This window comes from Pleuronectes platessa, chromosome 2 (genome assembly GCF_947347685.1).
Source record: "Pleuronectes platessa chromosome 2, fPlePla1.1, whole genome shotgun sequence".
Classification (NCBI taxonomy): domain Eukaryota; kingdom Metazoa; phylum Chordata; class Actinopteri; order Pleuronectiformes; family Pleuronectidae; genus Pleuronectes; species Pleuronectes platessa.
Window position 1 is genome coordinate 22,847,796 of NC_070627.1, and position 17,790 is coordinate 22,865,585.

Here is a 17,790-nt window from a genome sequence, read left to right on the forward strand (position 1 = left end):
ATAAGCTGACTTGTCTTTATTTGGAGTCTGATGGAATGCCATTACTCCAGCCTACGTATTTGGTATTTTTGTAAGCGGCAGAATGACCACTGTGGGAATCTGTCCAATGAGCTGCTTCTGCTCATATTCTTGGCAAATGGAGCCCCCTGTCCCCCATTCTCTGTCCCTTTATCTACCACTTTCTTTCTCCCTCACACAGGGTGTCAGGCGGTGTTAACAATGAATCAATCTTCAGGGGGATTCTTTGACTGCAGATGGGGTGAAGAAGCATGGGACGCACGGCTTTCGCTCTTTGTCTGTCGTCCCCTGTGCTCTCAATAATTCATTAACTTATCACTTTTTCTCATGGGGCAGGAGGGAAAGTCTCTCAGTGGTTACATCAGATCAACTGATTGGTAATCAAATGAGCGTAAACTTAATGACATAGTTGCCATAATATATGTTGAATATGTTTGCATCTTGTTAACAATGCAATTGAATGCAGAAATAATTTATAAGACGGTTACAAACAGACCTCGTACTTTGATAATAAGTTAATTTATTCACAAATGTGCCTCTTGCCACTCTCGTGTGGCAGAACCACTTTTGATAACTGTCTTCAGTCTTTGTCGAGCTGCATTTTTGAAACACTGATGTCTGAATAGACGGCATTCTTTCAGAGTTTCGTCAGTCTGTGTGCGAGAGTGAGACTAAGCAACAGAGATAATACGTTTAGTTTCAAGTAGCTGCCAATTAGTCAGATGGTATGTGTTTTGTTTAAGAGTAGTGGCTGTGTGGATGAGCAGTAGCTCTCAAAGGAACTCTTGATGACACATACAGTAAAGCTGACAGGACGGGCAGATTGTTTTGTCTAATTGAAAAATGACTTCTTGGTCTTAATACCTTTTTGTTAAGCAGCAGTGCTGAAGGCTTACTCAACAATAACACCAGTTGTTGCATGTAACTAATGACTACAACTTGTCATTCAGGGAAAGGGTACATCATTAGATTTGAACTTAATACTTTTTTTGTTCAACAGAGTTGATGTGCTTTCAGGTTGCAGGTCAGGTTAAAGTATTCATAAGTTTTACAAGATTCTCTGAAGCTTCAGTCTGTGCAGACTTGACTCTGACTTGTCATTGGAGGGTGTTTTACAACCAGGTTTAAGAACACAAAAGGCTCCTTTGGTCGTCTCAAGCTGTGTAAAACATCCTGTTCACTCCACATCTCAAGGTCACCCATAGATAGACAGTGATCATCTGTGTGTGTGTTTTTGTAAAGTCTGAATATATCACTCTGGTGTTTTGGTGTGTTAGTACTCAACAGGTAGTTTCTCGTGCCTATTTTTCCAGAGCTATATTAGAAAACTTTCTTCAACAAGACAGCCGTCTTTCCACTGCTGAGATATTTACAGCTACTTCACCCAAAACAAGTCAGAGTGAGGATCTGAGACGATAGCTGCTGATTTCAGTTTTTTATTTCAGCCACAGCCAGTCTGCTGGCATCTTATTCATCCTCTCGGTCCCCTCTTCTTCAACTCTGAGGTAATACCCAAGTGTTAGGCTAGCTGAGCCATATGTGCGCCATGCACACTTCTAAAAGCCAAACGGGCAGCCTGAAGCAATCATTGCACCCAATTCTACTTTATAACCAGCAAAGATTTGGAACAGTTCACTGTCTGTAGTCCTCGTTGATTGGACAGAGGCAAGGTTTTATTAGGGAAGGGGGTGCCAAGAGCTTTGTCCCCCCTCCCCCCTTGCCCTTCGTCTTTAACTTCAACTCCCCCTTTTAACTTTCGCTCCCCCAGCTGAAGAATGCTTGTAAAACGGGTTCACCTGAACAAGCCAGTGGGAGGGTAGATCCTTGGCCTAGTTTTGTTACCATTGTAAAATGTTAGCAAGACCTTGTTTGTGTTTTGTTTAGGGCCCCCTTTTATAAAAAAGTGCTTTGGAGGATAGACAGCAAGGGTGAAAAAAAGTTTGGTTTGTGAGATAACTGCTACCAGATGCTCTCTCTGTCTGTTATTCAGCGTAAAGAGAAGCAGAAAGAGAGACTAAGTGGGGAAAAGGGAAGCAACACCGTCGTTTCTTTGGACTTCTCATCTGCTACATGGAAACTCCATCTTCCCCCTTGCTTTCATTTGTCTTTTCCCCTCTATATTCCTCTACTATCAAGTGCACAAGAATCAAAAGAATGACTGTATGTCCGCCTAGTTCTCCACCCTCTGTAATTCGGCTGAGTCAAATGGTTGGTTGCCTTTATTTTCTTTGTTTACATTGTTTTCCTCTTTTCGTCTCTGCATCTCCAAGTTGAAACTGTTTGATGTTGCACTCATGTGGCAGTAGGGTGTGGTTTCTGGGTCTCACTGGATTGAGGGGCCGCTGTGGCTGGCATGGCACTGCAGCAAGTTGTAAGAGGATATGAGACCACGCAAACAGGGCACCCAGTGTCTCATATATTGCATTTCACTGGCGACTTAAAAGTTCCTTTCATTAAAGAAAATTAGAACAAGTTGAAGTGAGTATGTAGACATTTGCTTGCAGCACTGTGCAAAGCCCAGTTTGGATTTTCCACAAGTGCAGCCTTGAGTTCAAAGAAAAGTCAAGTTGTGAATGACGAACGTCCACGCCATCATTAAAGGCCCCAGTCTTACTACAGCGTGTCAACACAGGCAAAAACATGTGTCGGATAATTTATTGTTATCCCTTTTTTCTAGTACACTTATTTCTTAATTAGGCGGATTCCCCCCCCCCCCACACACACACACACACACACACTCACTCTGGATGAAGTGGAAAATGTTCCTTTCACCATAACTGCTCTACATGCTGCCTGGTGAAGTCACCCCTGTGTATGTGGCTCTGTCGTTAAGGAAACACTTCAATCTAAAGGTTGCCGCTCTGGAGCTTACCGTTGTCCCCAGAATAGCCGAGCTAACACTTGCCTCCTGACATCGCCACATCACATCAAGCTTTGCACCAATGTCGGACTTCATATACCAAATGACACTCAACAAAAGTTTGCCATAAGTCAGATTCAGTATTTCCTAATAAAGTGATCACCATTTTTACTTTTGGCTGTTTTTTCCTTGTGTGCATATGTATATGCTCATTTAATTGCTTTTGCCATAATGGAACAAGTGATTCTATATGACTGCAGTAGGACTAAAATAGGTGAAGTAAAGGTCTAGGTATAAACAGCACTACAGTGACAATCTATATTCCCAGAGTATCTGATGAAATTATATGACAGCTAAACATTATTTGAAAGTTTTGACAGTTGTTTGGGTCAGACAAGAAAGTTATAGTTGTAAGATTTAAACACGTTTCTTGGACAGACTGACAAGGGTGTTAATCACAACTAATATAACCAACCACGATAATAAGTTCACAGTTCATTACTCGCTATGACTGAACTGATCTTGTTTATTGTTCCTCAGACATGGCTTGTGCAAAAAGGGGTCTTTAAGTTTAGCCTAGTTTCTTCGATGAGAATGCATTTTTACTGGCAAGTTGGTGCTTGCTATTCGACTGAGACCTAGACTTAGACCTGGGGCTTTTCTCCAAGTACTGTCAGAAAGTGGAAAATCACAGCTAAAATCATGTAGTGTAAAGTTTTAAGTAATTTACACTCAAATGATTCTTAACGTTGCATAATTGATTAAGCTGTGAGTTGTGCAACAGTTGTGATCAAGATTCTGGCCTCCACTAACCAATTTCACCAGGTTCATTGGGGAAAAAGTTGCATGCTTTGTGGTAACTTCATGTTCAAGTTCAATTAAACACATTTCTACCAATCAGTGTTTTTTAACCAATGAAGCTGATCCATATTATTCATTACTGATCACAATTAATGCTGCATAACAATTTAGGTAAAAGAAGCAGCAGACTGTTTTCTCCTTGTGGCTGAAACAGAAATAGACGTCTACAATTTTTCTTGATGCCTCACGTGCTGCACCCCCAGGCTGGAGGCATTTAGTTTTATTTTGCAGCTTTGGGGGGGGTCACAATACCAGTTTGGCAAAACTCTACTTTGAAAAATTGTTGACATGTGAACTTATTCAGGAGAAAATTTAATTTGAAGAAAGTTGAGTCCGGTCCAGGGCTCTTTTCGTTGCACTTTTGGTTTGACGCCTTGAACGTATTTGTGAACACACAAAATTTGATTTCACGTTGAGCAGTCTGCAGGAACATCCACCCTGAATGTTTTTGATTAGTCGAAACTATGAAGAAAGTTGTATACATAGTCTGACGTGTGTCAGCTCGATCGGTGTGTGTTGTCCTTCCTCCACTCCCTTACAGTGTGAGGGCTATGATTAGCAGTGCAGACTTAATCACTCAGCAGATGGGAACATAGTGCAGTGTCACCAAGACAAAAACAAACCAACAGTTGGATTATGGTTCTGTGTGTGTGTGTGTGTGTGTGTGTGTGTGTGTGTGTGTGTGTGTGTGTGTGTGTGTGTGTGTGTGTGTGTGTGTGTGTGTGTGTGTGTGTGTGTGTGTGTGTGTGTGTGTGTGTGTGTGTGTGTGTGTGTGTGTGTGTGTGTGTGTGTGTGTGTGTGTCGGACTGAGCAACTCTGATTTGACTCATAAACAGATTCTCGGGAACAAGCCCAGCAGAGCTCCTCTTTTCTTTTTGCCCCATTTGCTTTCTCTATCTGTCTTTCAACACTTGGTCCTTGTGACCCCTGTATCCAGCCTGTCCTCATAGGTCATTTAAACACACTTTTAATAGTGTTAACCAAGAACTGAGCAGTTTGAATAGGGCTGAATGGGAGAGCCTCTGTGACGCACTGTCAATTAAGAAACTTAAAGGAGTATAGGTGAAGAGTACAGTAGTAGACTTTTATAAAGGCACAGAAATTAGGTTTATGTTATATATTTTTATAATCCATTAGACTGTGTGTGTGCTTTTCATTTATGATAGAATGGAAATAAAGCAAGCTAAAATAGCCTCTATAAGACTGATTCTCAGATTTTCGATAAATTGTAAATTTATTTCCTTTTTTCTATTATTTACGTTTGAAAGCTCATCACACTGAAAAGACAGCAGCTATTGATAGTTTTCTAAAATTTGAATGTTAGCATAACAGCCCTCAGTTGTTCTCCTGTTCTCAGTTACTCCTCTCACCTCATCCCTGGAATCTTCTTTTTTTTTTAACCTACAGGCTCTGTCAACACATGAAACTGGCCAGTTGAAAGAAAGGAAAAGGAGTAGTAAGGGGAAAACGGGAGAAGGGAGGCGGCGCAGTTGTGAAACTGGCGTCAGACCATCTTTTGAGTGGAATTCTTTGCGGGGGTCAGAGTTCAGGCGCTGCAGTGTGGCGCTGTGATTGGCTGAGGAAAGGTGAAATGAAAACCACAGTAAACTTTTGACCCCGGCTCAGGAGCTCTGCAGGAACGCCCAGCTCTGGTGTGGTGGAACAGAGCCTGCTCTCTTCCTGTGTTTACTCCGCCAATCCAACAGGGACGGCGGGGAGAGGAGGAGGGGGAATGAGCCCAGAGAGGGAGGAGAGAAAGACACAAGAGCGAGCAGGAGGGAGGGAGGGAGGAAGGGATGAGAAGAGCGAATATCGTCATCGCTGCTCTGCGGTCTGAAAAATAATATCTGCCTTTGCACAGTTGAAACGTGTACACAAACACTGCTTCTAAACAACACACTTTAAACCAAACACTGGCTTTGCATCAGCTTGAAGTAATTTCAAAATATTGGTAATAAGGTCAAAGTAACTAGAATGGTTGACATATCTTCACACTCAATTATCTGTGGCTTCATGAGATTTGTGTTACCGCTGCATCTTTATCAGTTGCTGGTGAAGATGTTTGTGTTATCAGACGGGGCAGCATGGAGGCGGATCAAGCCCCAGAGCCCTGGCTCTCCAGATAAAAGGCTGTTAGGCAATTGATTGATTAACTCATTTCCATAATATTAGTGATCACAACTGCCCACAGCATGTCTAGTTTATCAAAAAAGAAGAAATTGGTGCAGATGCAGAATTGGAGCGGTGATGCAGTGAGTTAGCATGTTTAGTCTGTGACCGCGTGGTTCTTTCCAATTCCTTTCTGTTCTTTGTCCCTATTGATGATGGATAGTAGGTGATGCACGTGTGACACACACACCCACATTGGAATCTGCTATTTCTTTGTTTCCACCTTCATTTATTTCCCCTGGTTTTTCTACACATTTCATTTTGTGTGAGAAAAATGGGAAGATGCAACCACACTCTGTCGAAGCTGTGTATGTGTTGTGCGAATTGGGTGGGGGTGTTTTTTCCTTACGGTAGAGAAGGAGCAATCCTATGAAGGCAGTTTTCCTTCTGCTTTGAACTACCCTCTCTCCCCACATTCATCTATAGATATTGTGCACACTGCAAGCATGAGGAAAAACCTACTTGAACAAATAGCTGTTGTGTGTTTTTGACACACTGTCTGTTTTTATGTGCCCTTGGGAATTTCGTGAGGAAATTTCAAATATGATTTATGTCAACAGTATGTTTTGCCATCCCTGGAAATGAGGTGCAGATGGGTTAAGCAGTGTATAATTTATTGATCATTCTCTCCACATTTTTTAGATCTAATGTGTGTCTGTCTTTGATTATTATATTTGGAAACTACTTTATGTTGGCCTATTTTAGTGTTTGTGTGTGCTACACTAGGGTTTAAAAGGTGAGATAAAGGAAACACATGTATATTTGTACCCGAAGGAAACGAAGAAGGAGTCTAGAGAGAGCAATAGAAGTAGAGCTTACGAGTTACGTACAGAAACGGTCAATGCAGCATATGAAATTGTTCCGAAAAGAGACAAAACTACATTACATTTAGCTGACGTTTTTATCCAAAGCGACTTACAATAAGTGCATCAACCCTGAGGGTACAGACCCAGAGCAACAAGAATCAAGTACAAGTACAATATCTTCAAAATTAAACCAAACTACAAAGTGCTATAAGTAAGTGCCATTTAAGTGCTACTAAAAGTGTTAGTTTCAAAGAGTTGTTAGTGTGTTTTTTTTGTCTATATATAACTAGTCTGGCAGAGGGTTGTGTATCGCAAAGAAGGTGTTTTGAACACGCAACATCCATCTACAACGTATCCAGCAAAACCATCACCTCAAAAGGTAGCAGTACCAAAAGCTAGGGTGATCATTTGAAATACGCCCCACTATAAAACGAAGAATGCTTGAAACTTGGGATGTCCACCATCTCCACACACACTCACCAAATAAGCCAAATCAAATCAACCAGTCGAGAAACAAATCACTCTTGATTCATCGCTTTCCAAATCCGTCACTTTTTATCGCTTTGAGCTCTGTTTTTGTTATTTGTCTTTGATGAGATTGAACTCTAAAGGTACAGGCTACAGTATGAAGCCTTACATCAGGGTATTATGCAGAGACATAATGGCATCGGAATCCCTCCGTTAATGCCGAAAATGCACGGTTGGGCATCTGTGAATACAAAAGTCTTTGTACAGATCCAATACCACATCCTTAAAAAAACGTTCATTCAGATAAAACAGCACACCGCTCCAAACAGCAGTTGTGCTGTTCTGCCACAACTGTTACAATAGTTATTAAGAATTATTTCAGGCTGGAAAGTTAAACAGCAGTGCATATCTACATTACTTTTAATTGCAGATTAAACCGTTATTCAGGTTTAAATGTCAACTAGATAATAATAAAAGACATTTAATGACATTCATTCTCTGTATTTATTTGTTTTTCAAAGGGTTTAACCTGAGCAAGCCTACACAACAATGATAGCAATCCTCACTCCCATACAGGGTTAGTATTGTGCAGCTGTTAAAACATGTTATAAGTTATTTTTAAATGCACTGGTCTCAGATGGATACTCTGTATTGTCTGTTTACCAAATGCCAGGTATCAAAATTGGTACTGGAAAAAGAACATGGTATCGGAACATCTGTACCATTTTTACAGTTTCCCTTTCTTGAATAAATATTGTTTGGCTAAAATGAACTTGTTTGGATGTTCTCTATATATATATATAGAGAACATCCAAACAAGTTCATTTTAGCCAAACAATATTTATTATATATATATATATTGTGTTGTGTATCACACAAAACAGCCCAAAATATCTATAATATATAAAATATATTATGTATGTCAAATACCACTACCTTAAGGAGACATTCTTCTTTGTTTTTTAACAATGAGGCTTCATCTTTTGACTGATTCTTTTCTATAATACTTCAATAGGCCACTGTGAGGCTGGGTTTCTGTCTGAAAATGCCATCTCCTGCCCTCTTCTCTCACATTTGCATCACCACCTTGGTTTTGAAAGGTGTTTGTTATTCCTCTATGAACTGCTCCTTGTGCAACTTTAATATCAACCCTAATTCACTCACTCTCATTTGAAATACTTAATGTAGTGAAACAGGTATGAAGCACAATGGGCTTTGTATTTGTTAAATTTGTGTCACTTCACAACTCAGACATTGTTTACATTGACCTTTACATTAAAAGTAATTGGAGGATTAAAGTGACAAACATTTTTCTTTCCACGCGACTCATGACAGGCAAATGAAGTGATGTGTGTTTTCAGTCTGGTTTTTAAGCTTTGCTGGAATTTCACAGCTGCATCCGCACCTAAATGGAGGCTTTTCTTTGAACAATTTACTGCTCCACTTTAAAAAAAAATCCATACTTAAACACACATGCTTGACATATGTCCTCCTCATTCCCATTCCTGAATGTCATTGTGTGGTGGAGCTCTCCATCTTGACATCCAACCCTCAGGCTCCAATTTTGTTCCAATAGTTTCATTAAAATCATGTGCAAAATTGGCAGGAATTACAGCTAATAAGCAGTAGTCACCAACAAGGGGGGCGTATTCCATTCTGTGAGAAATGTTTTTTGAAGTCATCTATCAAAATTAATCGGGAACCCCCAAAATATTAAGACAGATGGTTGATAAACAAAGTGAAATTTGGTTCTAAATCATATGACGCAAGAGCAGAAATGTCACCCATGGCTCCCTCGGTTTTCCTGATGTCTAGCACGGGTAACAATAATCGTTTCTACCACAGACTTCGCTGTAATGAAAGCACCCATCTGTTAGACACTGTGGGAATTTTATGTCAAGATCTTTTCCTCAGTTATCTTTTTATTTATAAAATAGGGTTAGTCTGTTCGATAACAATGCAGAACTAATTAAGCAGCTCTATCATCAAAATGGTTCAATGTCTCCAATGTCAGTTTTTTCAAATTTACCGAAAGTACTGACAATCAGTTGTTATTCTGTGGTCACCCCAAACTTTTTGTGTTGCGTTGTGCAAGTTTGGTTTTGAGGACCATTAGTGAGTATCACTAGCTCAGGTCGGTGCCAGGATCTGTCTCCGGTAGTTTCATTCTCAGTGCTGATTGGCTTTTACGGCAGCGTGTCATGCACATAATTTGGTCCTAACTAATAATTTGCTGTTTTAACTAACTAAAGCGAATGATGCAAATTGTTTCTATTGCGTTGCATCTGAGCGCACCCTTTCAGCTGGTGGCAGCATTCATGTTGACCTTCATTTACTCAAACTCTCAAGGTTTTCTTATGACTGCATCTCTTTATCATTGTGTTTAGGAGAATTCCTTGTCCTTTCTTCCTTGCTGTTGCTCGTAAGGAAGCAGTAATCTTTTTATATGGATGTGTATACCTCTATGTCAACCCTCTTGATCCTATTTTTTAGTATGACTAGTGTTTTTCTTCTTCTGTGTCTTCGAAGTGACGATTTACTAACCTACTGTATTAACTTACATCCAAGATCAAACAGTTGCCAAACATTACAGTGGTTCTCTCACACTTATTATTGAGTGCAGGATTGAACGATTCAAATCCTTGTGAAGATCTTTATTTAGATAAATTTATTTGCACCCAATTGCGCATTTAATTGCTTGTGTCTTTTTACAAGCTCAACAAGATGCTCTGCATTGGCTATTATTGTTTACAGTATATTATCCAGTGCAACATATAAACAAGTGGGATGTAATAGACAACACATGTCTGTTATATGTCAAAACAGTTATTAAAGCAGCCCCAAATGTAGCTCACAGAAAAATATTATTTACAATTGATAGTTACTTATTTTTATGGCTGAAGTCCTAGAGCGCTCTTTTGCAAGTGTGAAGGATCCATTTTTAGGTTAGGCCAAACATGGTATCTAAATTACCTAGGATTAGTTGTTAAGTGAAGAGACTGGTTGTGTGAGTTTGAATTGCACTGCTGTATGTTCAGCAGGAGGTAGAGAGGCTCTTTGAAGACAAACAGGAAGTCATTCTGTCCTTTTGTTTCGTTTTTGCACTTGATGCCTCAAACTCTAGTGGTCACCTTTTGTGTGACTTTATTACCTTTTCCTGTGTGTGTGGTGTGAGTGCGAGTGCATGTGAATGCTGTGTGTGTGTGCACGTTTTAAGTGACTTAATAAATTAATGCTTTCATTAGCTTGTGTCTGCGTAATTTAGAAAAGAAATCTCATTGTATCTCTAAGTATTTTAGTATTTGAAAGTGTTAGTGGATGTTGTTTTGGGGGATCTGTAATTGTGTGTGGACCCAGTTTGTCTGTTCTTTGTTTTGGGTGGGTCTGTGTTTATTGACTGCCACTCATTGTCTCAGGGAGCTCAGATTGCAGGCTTTATTTCAGGCAGAGCAGGAATGTCCTGCTCACTATTCTGGTACTGACTGACAGACTGACGGAGTCTACATCCATGCGATTGCGTAAACACCAGCGTTCTCAAACGAAATATAACTCTATCCACACAGCGTTTTTGGCTTTGTATCAGTTTTAATCCTCGTCCAAACTAACATGCCTTCAAATGCATATGACATTACCACCCACGTGCACTGGGCATGTGCGTGCCGGCATAAACAGGAAGTCATGCGCGTCCTGCTCTAGTCCCGCTGGACACAGGAAGTGGCGTAGACTGCTCGAACAATATCTCATCTCCTACGCATGTAAACAGTTGTATCATAGTAAAATATTGAATTGAATTGCTCAACAGCTGTTAACAAAGACATCAGGGTCAGCAACACTTGAAATGTATTATCCAAGTTGCTTTCTACACTGATAGCTGAGGCTTATCCCGGTTTTCTTCTGTAAGGGGGTCATGTGATAAGAGCCTGATGAATCTGCAAACGTCGTATCATGACCGAAAACAGCCCATCAATCAGCAAGTGGTTGTGAGTCTCCTCGCATCCTTTTCAATAGCTGTTTCTGCCTGTGTATACACTGCCCAAAATGGTGCATTTCTAGAACACAAACTAAAATATTTGATTGTTCAAATGTCAGGAAATTGTAGTTTTGTTAGCAATCTTACTTAGTTTTCTGATCAACCTCACATCTGTAAGAGAGAACACACGCATTTTAGAGAGTCACAAAGGTTGATTGGCCCTTTAGTTTATACCTGTGAGGCATTCAGGAAAAACAACACAAGTCAATGAAGAATATATCAGTCTCTCATTGGTTACAAACTATGTCATGGGTCACTCTCCAAGAGAAAACAAAAATCATGGGAAAGAAAGCCTATATTACTGACTGTGCTACCTTTTGTTTCTTTATGAGTGAAGTAACAGGTTATTTAGTGTGTGTGTATATATATTTATTCTTGTAAATAATGCTACCACTGATGTTTTGAAGCACATGGTTGATATGGGTGTGGCAGTGGCTGCAATGTAGGTCTCTAATTTAGAAAATATGAGGAAGTTAACCCTCATAGTCAAAGGTTTAACACTGACTCTGACCTTAGCTGCCTTGTGATTTGATTTAAAGTCTAAAGTTGCTGTGTATTTATAATATTCTGAAAATAAGTAAACATGTTGACTTTGGCAACCTATTCAGGGTTGTTAACTTGACACAGAGCTTACTCTCATATGCAAAAATTAATGTCGGCCATCAAAAAAGTACATTAATGTAACTGTGTTGTTTTCAGTTTGGTTTGGTTGGAATTTTTGAGGGTTTATTTTAGCAAGTTCAGGGCCCCCTGCACCAGCGTAAGGTCTGACAATCATCCAGGTACCTAACAGCATGGTTCTGGCAGTGCTCCTCCTGTTCCTCATCTCACAAAGAAAAGGCAAACCTTCTAACGGCCGCACGTCTGGTTGTGTCATCCTTAAGGAGCTGGACTACCTGTGCAACCTGATTGGGCTGCAGCTACCGCCTCATGACACCAGTGGTGACAAGGACACCAGAAGAACACAAAACCAGAGAGGAAGTTTCTTTGAGCAGAGTTTATTAGGAGAAAAATACTGCAAGGACCCTGCTTACTCTGGGTGCTAACCCTGATGAGAAACTTATTGTTTTATACAGTTTTTGTTTAACTTTAATATCTTGATTTATTTTTAAATCCAGTGTTTTCTTATTGGCAATCCGCAGGGGACAGGGAACTGGATTATTTCGGGTCCAAATATATAATTTTAAGTAATAACATGGTCTAAATTGTCAAAATCATAGCACACCAGTATCTGTTTTTCCTGAATGATCCCCGGGACTGTTTAGCTCAGTGGACTGTCGCCCGCCTCTCTCTTCCCCTCCCCCTCACTTGTTCCCCTTCCTCCTCCTCGTCCTCTTTATTCGGCTCAATCTGTCTTGACTCCTCCTCCACCTCCTGTGGTCTGTATTCATACAAGTCACGCTTACATCTCTTGGTCTGAATTACATTTCACTCCCAGAAGTTCGTACTGGTCCCTGTCAGTAAACGAGGAAGTAAATGACTGGAATTAACAGGAAATAAAAATAATTCAAACCTGAGGGGGAAATATTGCTCCAAAAATATTCACCTTTTCCAATCTGGTTCTATGAATTCTTGTTTCCACCATGTTGTTTTGGTGGGAAAAATTCAACTTCAGATTATCAAACTGCATTGGGTCAGTTGCAGTTCTCTTTCTCTGTGTTAAATTATTCAGCTGCAGCATTAGCTCAGTAGCAGCCTGTGTTAAGGACTGATGTGATCAGTGGTCTGTGTTGGAGGATCTCTCTCTCTCTAACCCTCCCTCTAACCCTCCCTCCCTCTCCCCCTCCCTCCCTCTCTCTCAAACACAGACACACACACACTGTTGGCCAAGCAGTAACGGGCTTGTAGCTGCTGTTGACGTGAGGCTATGATTATTATATCAGGGCATATTGAGGCTAACCCGAATGTAGGCAGTATTTTAAATTATTATTTACTTTACAGGTGTTGAAACATTTTTTTAAAACCCAATTTTGTTTTAGTTTTTTATGAAATCTGTAATTTTATTATTGGCTTGTCCAAAGAGAACAGCAGCAGTTCCAAACAGAATTTAAAGGTCCCACATTATTAGTTGACATAAAATGAGGAATCGTATTTGGAGCTGTTTGATTATTATTAGTAGATTTGATATGGGGAAGAACCTCCGGTGTGAAAGGTCACTGGTTTTGGAGCATTTTGTATCTGAATACTGAAGGTCGTCACAGTGTGAGTGTAATGACAGGTCCCTTAATATCAAAACGAGGCATGGAAAGTCCTGTGGTGATTCCCTGTTTTTGTTTACAGCACTTTGACACGGGCGGCGGCTCTTATCACCACAAACTCTCTTGACATCTTTGGTGATATCATTTTTTTTTCTTTCACTTTTACGTCTCTCTCCGGACTTTCTGCGGACTCAATACTACGGGCCAGACAGAGAAAGTCTGCAGAAGAACAGGAGGCTCTCTCTTGGACATTTGCCTTCATTCACCTCCTCTAGAGAATCTCTGGAGGATCTCTGGACTTCTGTGCATTTCTGAAACCAGATTAAGAGACAGGGCAACAAACAAACCACATCTTAGTTCAGTGTTCCAGTGATTTGACCAGTCAGATGTGATACATTTTTCCAGTTATTTTCTGACCTCTTTGACAGTATTGTAGCTCCATATCAGAAATCTTCTCAATGCCCCTCCTGAAAAGCTTATCATATGTCTCTTCACATAACTGGTGTGTAAACATTGAGCAAACTTTTTACTATGCAGTTAGTTGTTGGACTCCATTCAGACAGGTATTAACACCTGTCTTCAAAGCCTCCTGCGATACGTGCACATATGTGGTGGTCTTGGATGCATTTGGTCACATCCTTTACGTTGCATGAATGTAAATATGTCCTGTGCCACGTATGAAGGACCGCCACTCCTCTGACGTCTTCTCACCCGCTACAGTTTTATAATGCACCAAAAGTATTTTTACACTTCTCACAGTTTCCCAAACACTAAATTATTTGTAGTGATCGTCACAACATTTACACTGACCATCACCAGTTGATTTTCAATTTATTTGCAAAGGGTCAAAGCTGTATTCCATAGTAGAGCAGAGTTTAGGCGATGGCTGTTGCTCACTGCCTCTTCTCGTACCCATCTAGTCTTCAAAAAGCATCCCGTCAACATTTTTCAGGGCCAGCATAATTTCCAGAAGTCTCAGTTTATGAGCTCAATAATTGTGAAGCAGTATGGATGCCAAAAGTAGATGTTACAAAAGTGGTGCATTTTAATTCTAATATGTATTATTGAAGATGTAGCCTACACTTTGGAAGGCCTGAGTCGTTTAACATTAGAAACAAGACCTCTAACAACAACATTAAATGTTACAAGATTATAAATGTAGTTAGTTTAGTAAAACTACATTGATTACAGTTTGTTCCCATCAATAAATAAAATAGTCAAAACGTGCAGCCTCAAAAGTGTGTTATGATTGACAACTTGAACTTACTTTGTTGAGGAACAGCAGCAGCAGCCCCCCTGTCCCCTTACTATTGTCACCCAGCTGGACATATAATATGTAAATGGGTTGGATGCGTAGCCAAGTTTCCAGGAAAGGGAAGTGGTGACGCAGTGGAACGGGCTGAGGGGAGGACGCAAACAGGATGCTATGTGCTTCCTGTGCAATTTTAGAAATTATTTTTTCCCATGAATTTCTGTGAAAGCCAAACATGAATACTTCCTGATGAGAAAATTATTTGTAATAGTGTCAGTATCAAGTCATGTTGAGACATTGCTAGAGTTCAGCAGTTCATGAACTTTTTTTTACCTTTCTGTTTTCAGGAGATGTTGAGACATTGAAGAGACACTAGACCCTGAATGGAGCTTGACTGGGGCTTGTACTGGCCGAGGTGAGCATGTTGTGCCAGTAAAAACACACACGCATGCACACACTATAGGCCAACAATGCATATAGACCAAATAACCAGACATTTTTAGGTGTGAGATTTGAAATTTCTCACATTGGCAGCTGCTGTTTGGGAGCCTTTTAAAATGAAGCTGATTCAGTTTGTTGGCATACTGCCTGTTGAGACTCATCTGTGGTTTTTGTTAGGCCGCTGCTGTAGAGGTGTTGTTTTTCGGATTGGCAGGTCTCAGATCCCTTTCACGTCAATCTTTGATATGTGCAGAATCACAATAACTGAATTACCTCTAGGTACCTCGAATAGAAAGCATACTACTCTGCTTAGCATTCCCTTCTCTCTGAAAGACTCCCCACAGCCCCCAGCTCTGCTGTTTGTCCTTTTCAGGATGTGAAGCTGACTGAGGGCTGATGTCATCTTTCTCCACTGCTGTAGAGGTGAGCCTTAGGACAGAAACCAGGAAGGAAGGAAGAACGAGAAAAGGGGGTGGGCGCACTGGCCAGAGGAGTCAAAGCCATAGTGGGACAGGTAGATTTAGAGAGGGGTGCTGAAAGGTAGACAGACATGAAGCATGCGAAGCAGATTTATGGCACAGAGTGCCATAAGTGTCTGGGACTTGGTGCTTTTCTAGTAGTAGTGATAATGGTGAGCGACTGGACTGCATGTCCTAGCCTGCTGTTGTGGAGCAGGAGTTGCATAATGGTTCTCATCCGTTCTACTGTTTTCCACTCTGGAATGAGCTCACTTTGTGTTTAAGTGCGCTCGCATGTGCACACACAAAGTCCAGGACAGACTTTTAGTAGAACAGTTGAAAAACAGCTTTGTGCGTGTTTCTGGGTGGGAAAAGGAATAGGAAAGAGCTTTGACCTTAGAGGCTTGGCTGCGGAGGTTTCCTCTATCGTGAACTTTGCGGGGGTCAGACACGGGGCAATGCCAGAGCAAGAAAACAAGGGCAGGGTCCCCAGCCAAGTACTGCTACACCTAGCGTGCGAGGGAGAGGAGGGAGGGGTTGTCTGAGGATGATATTGGGGGGGAACGGCAGTTAAGACCTACTGGAAGAAAGACCAGATGTAGGCTTGTAAAGAGAATACAGAAGAGGGATAATTCTTACTAGTTCCTGGACTATGTTGTGCAGCCTCACCTGGATTGTTTCTAGGCTACACAAGCCCAAGCAGTGTGTAAGTTTTGCACATGCAGTCCCAGGCACATAGACAAAGAGGCAGGCTGGTGAATGTGTGTCTTCCTGAGACGGTAGCTACTCGCACTGATCTCTCTTACAGGCTGTGCTGCGGCATGTCTGAGCATGTAAGTGTTCAGGAAAGTGTTTGTATACGCAGCGTGTGTATAGTGGCTGCTGGCAGAGTGGTATCATTCTAGCGGGCAGGCTGGCTGAACGCAGGCTGACCCATTTCCCCTGAGGTTCCAAATCACTGCATCATCATCAGTCCCTCCTCACAGTCGAACAGATGACATTTCACTTCCATCAAGCACCAAGAAGGAACCAAGGCTGCTTTACTTACAGGACAGTCTGCACCCATAACTCTGTAGGAATCTACATCTCCTCTCTCACTTCATTTATAACCTCAATAACTCTGAGATTTAGTTTTTTCTTGACTTTATGCTTTCAAGGTCTGTCTTTATTTTGAGTCATTTCAGAGTGAACTTATCCAAAACTAACAGCTAAGTGCACTTGACAATCCACACTTAACCTTTCATTAGATTGTACCACACATGTAAAAGTGCACAAACATGTAAACACACTCTCAGTTCATCTCCTGTGATCCTATTGCTTTGCCTACATGTGTATATGTATCGGTGTTTGTGCTTTCAGGTGCTGATATGTGATGAAGATGAGTGGCGTTGGAGACAACTCGTTGGAGCCGCTGTGCTCCGACCGTAAACGTAAACTGTCCACATGTGACACACCAGGTTTAGGGTAAGTGCCGAACATTCTGTCAAGCATTGTAAATTTCTCATTTCAACTGCGGATCCTCCTGCTTATCGTGTGAATGTCAGCGAAAGCATCGGGTCACTTCCTTCCTCCTGGCCTCGCGTCCTGGTTCAAACGTGTGTCTGCTGCTTGTAAACTAACTGAACCATCAGAGACCCGGACTGTATAGCCATGCATACGGCCGGGGCATAGAGAGGTGAGGTTGCCATGGCAACATGTCTAATCCCCTTGCTGCCCCGGCAGGTGTGACAAGCGTCGGAGGGAACAGGAGAGCAAGTACATCGAGGAGCTGGCTGAGCTCATCTCTGCCAACCTCTCCAACATTGACAGCTTCAACGTCAAGCCTGACAAATGTGCCATCCTCAAGGAGACCGTGAGGCAGATCAGACAAATCAAAGAGCAAGGTACCACCACCCTAAAAATCACACACACTCCTGGTCATGAGCAAAGCATCAAATGAAAAGATCATGATTTGGCTTTATTTTAACTACCAAAATAGGTTTTCCTTTTTTGTGTTTGTGGAGTTAACAGTAAGTATAGTCCGGTTGAAACGAGTCAGGGACCCTGCTGCAGGACAGATGATGCCACTCAAGTGGTCTGTTTGGTTCATTGCCAGGCTTCTTCAGACCAGCAGCCTGTTCGGCTTTTTGTGTCACTGGGTCTAAACGAACACCAGTAATTGAGACCAATCTTTGGTGGTCATGGCTCAAGGCTGTCAGTTACAGTGTTTATCTGTTGGTGGCAAATCCT

At 41.3% G+C, this 17,790-nt stretch overlaps 2 protein-coding genes across 2 annotated transcripts in view; one reads left to right on the top strand and one right to left on the bottom strand.

Annotated features, from left to right (window-relative positions):
- The window catches only part of zmynd8 (zinc finger, MYND-type containing 8), a 38,184-nt gene extending 23,458 nt beyond the window's left edge, over positions 1 to 14,726 (bottom strand). Inside the window, exon 1 of the mRNA XM_053445425.1 lies at positions 14,678 to 14,726. The gene's annotated coding sequence lies outside the window, so the exon portion shown is untranslated. The remainder of the gene's footprint in view (positions 1 to 14,677) is intronic.
- Positions 1 to 17,790, top strand: part of ncoa3 (nuclear receptor coactivator 3) — a 32,533-nt gene that overhangs the window by 1,698 nt on the left and 13,045 nt on the right. Inside the window, exons 2-4 of the mRNA XM_053445469.1 lie at positions 15,010 to 15,077; positions 16,921 to 17,025; positions 17,284 to 17,444. Of these exons, the coding sequence (XP_053301444.1) occupies positions 16,934 to 17,025; positions 17,284 to 17,444 (253 nt within the window). The 5' untranslated portion in view covers positions 15,010 to 15,077; positions 16,921 to 16,933. The remainder of the gene's footprint in view (positions 1 to 15,009; positions 15,078 to 16,920; positions 17,026 to 17,283; positions 17,445 to 17,790) is intronic.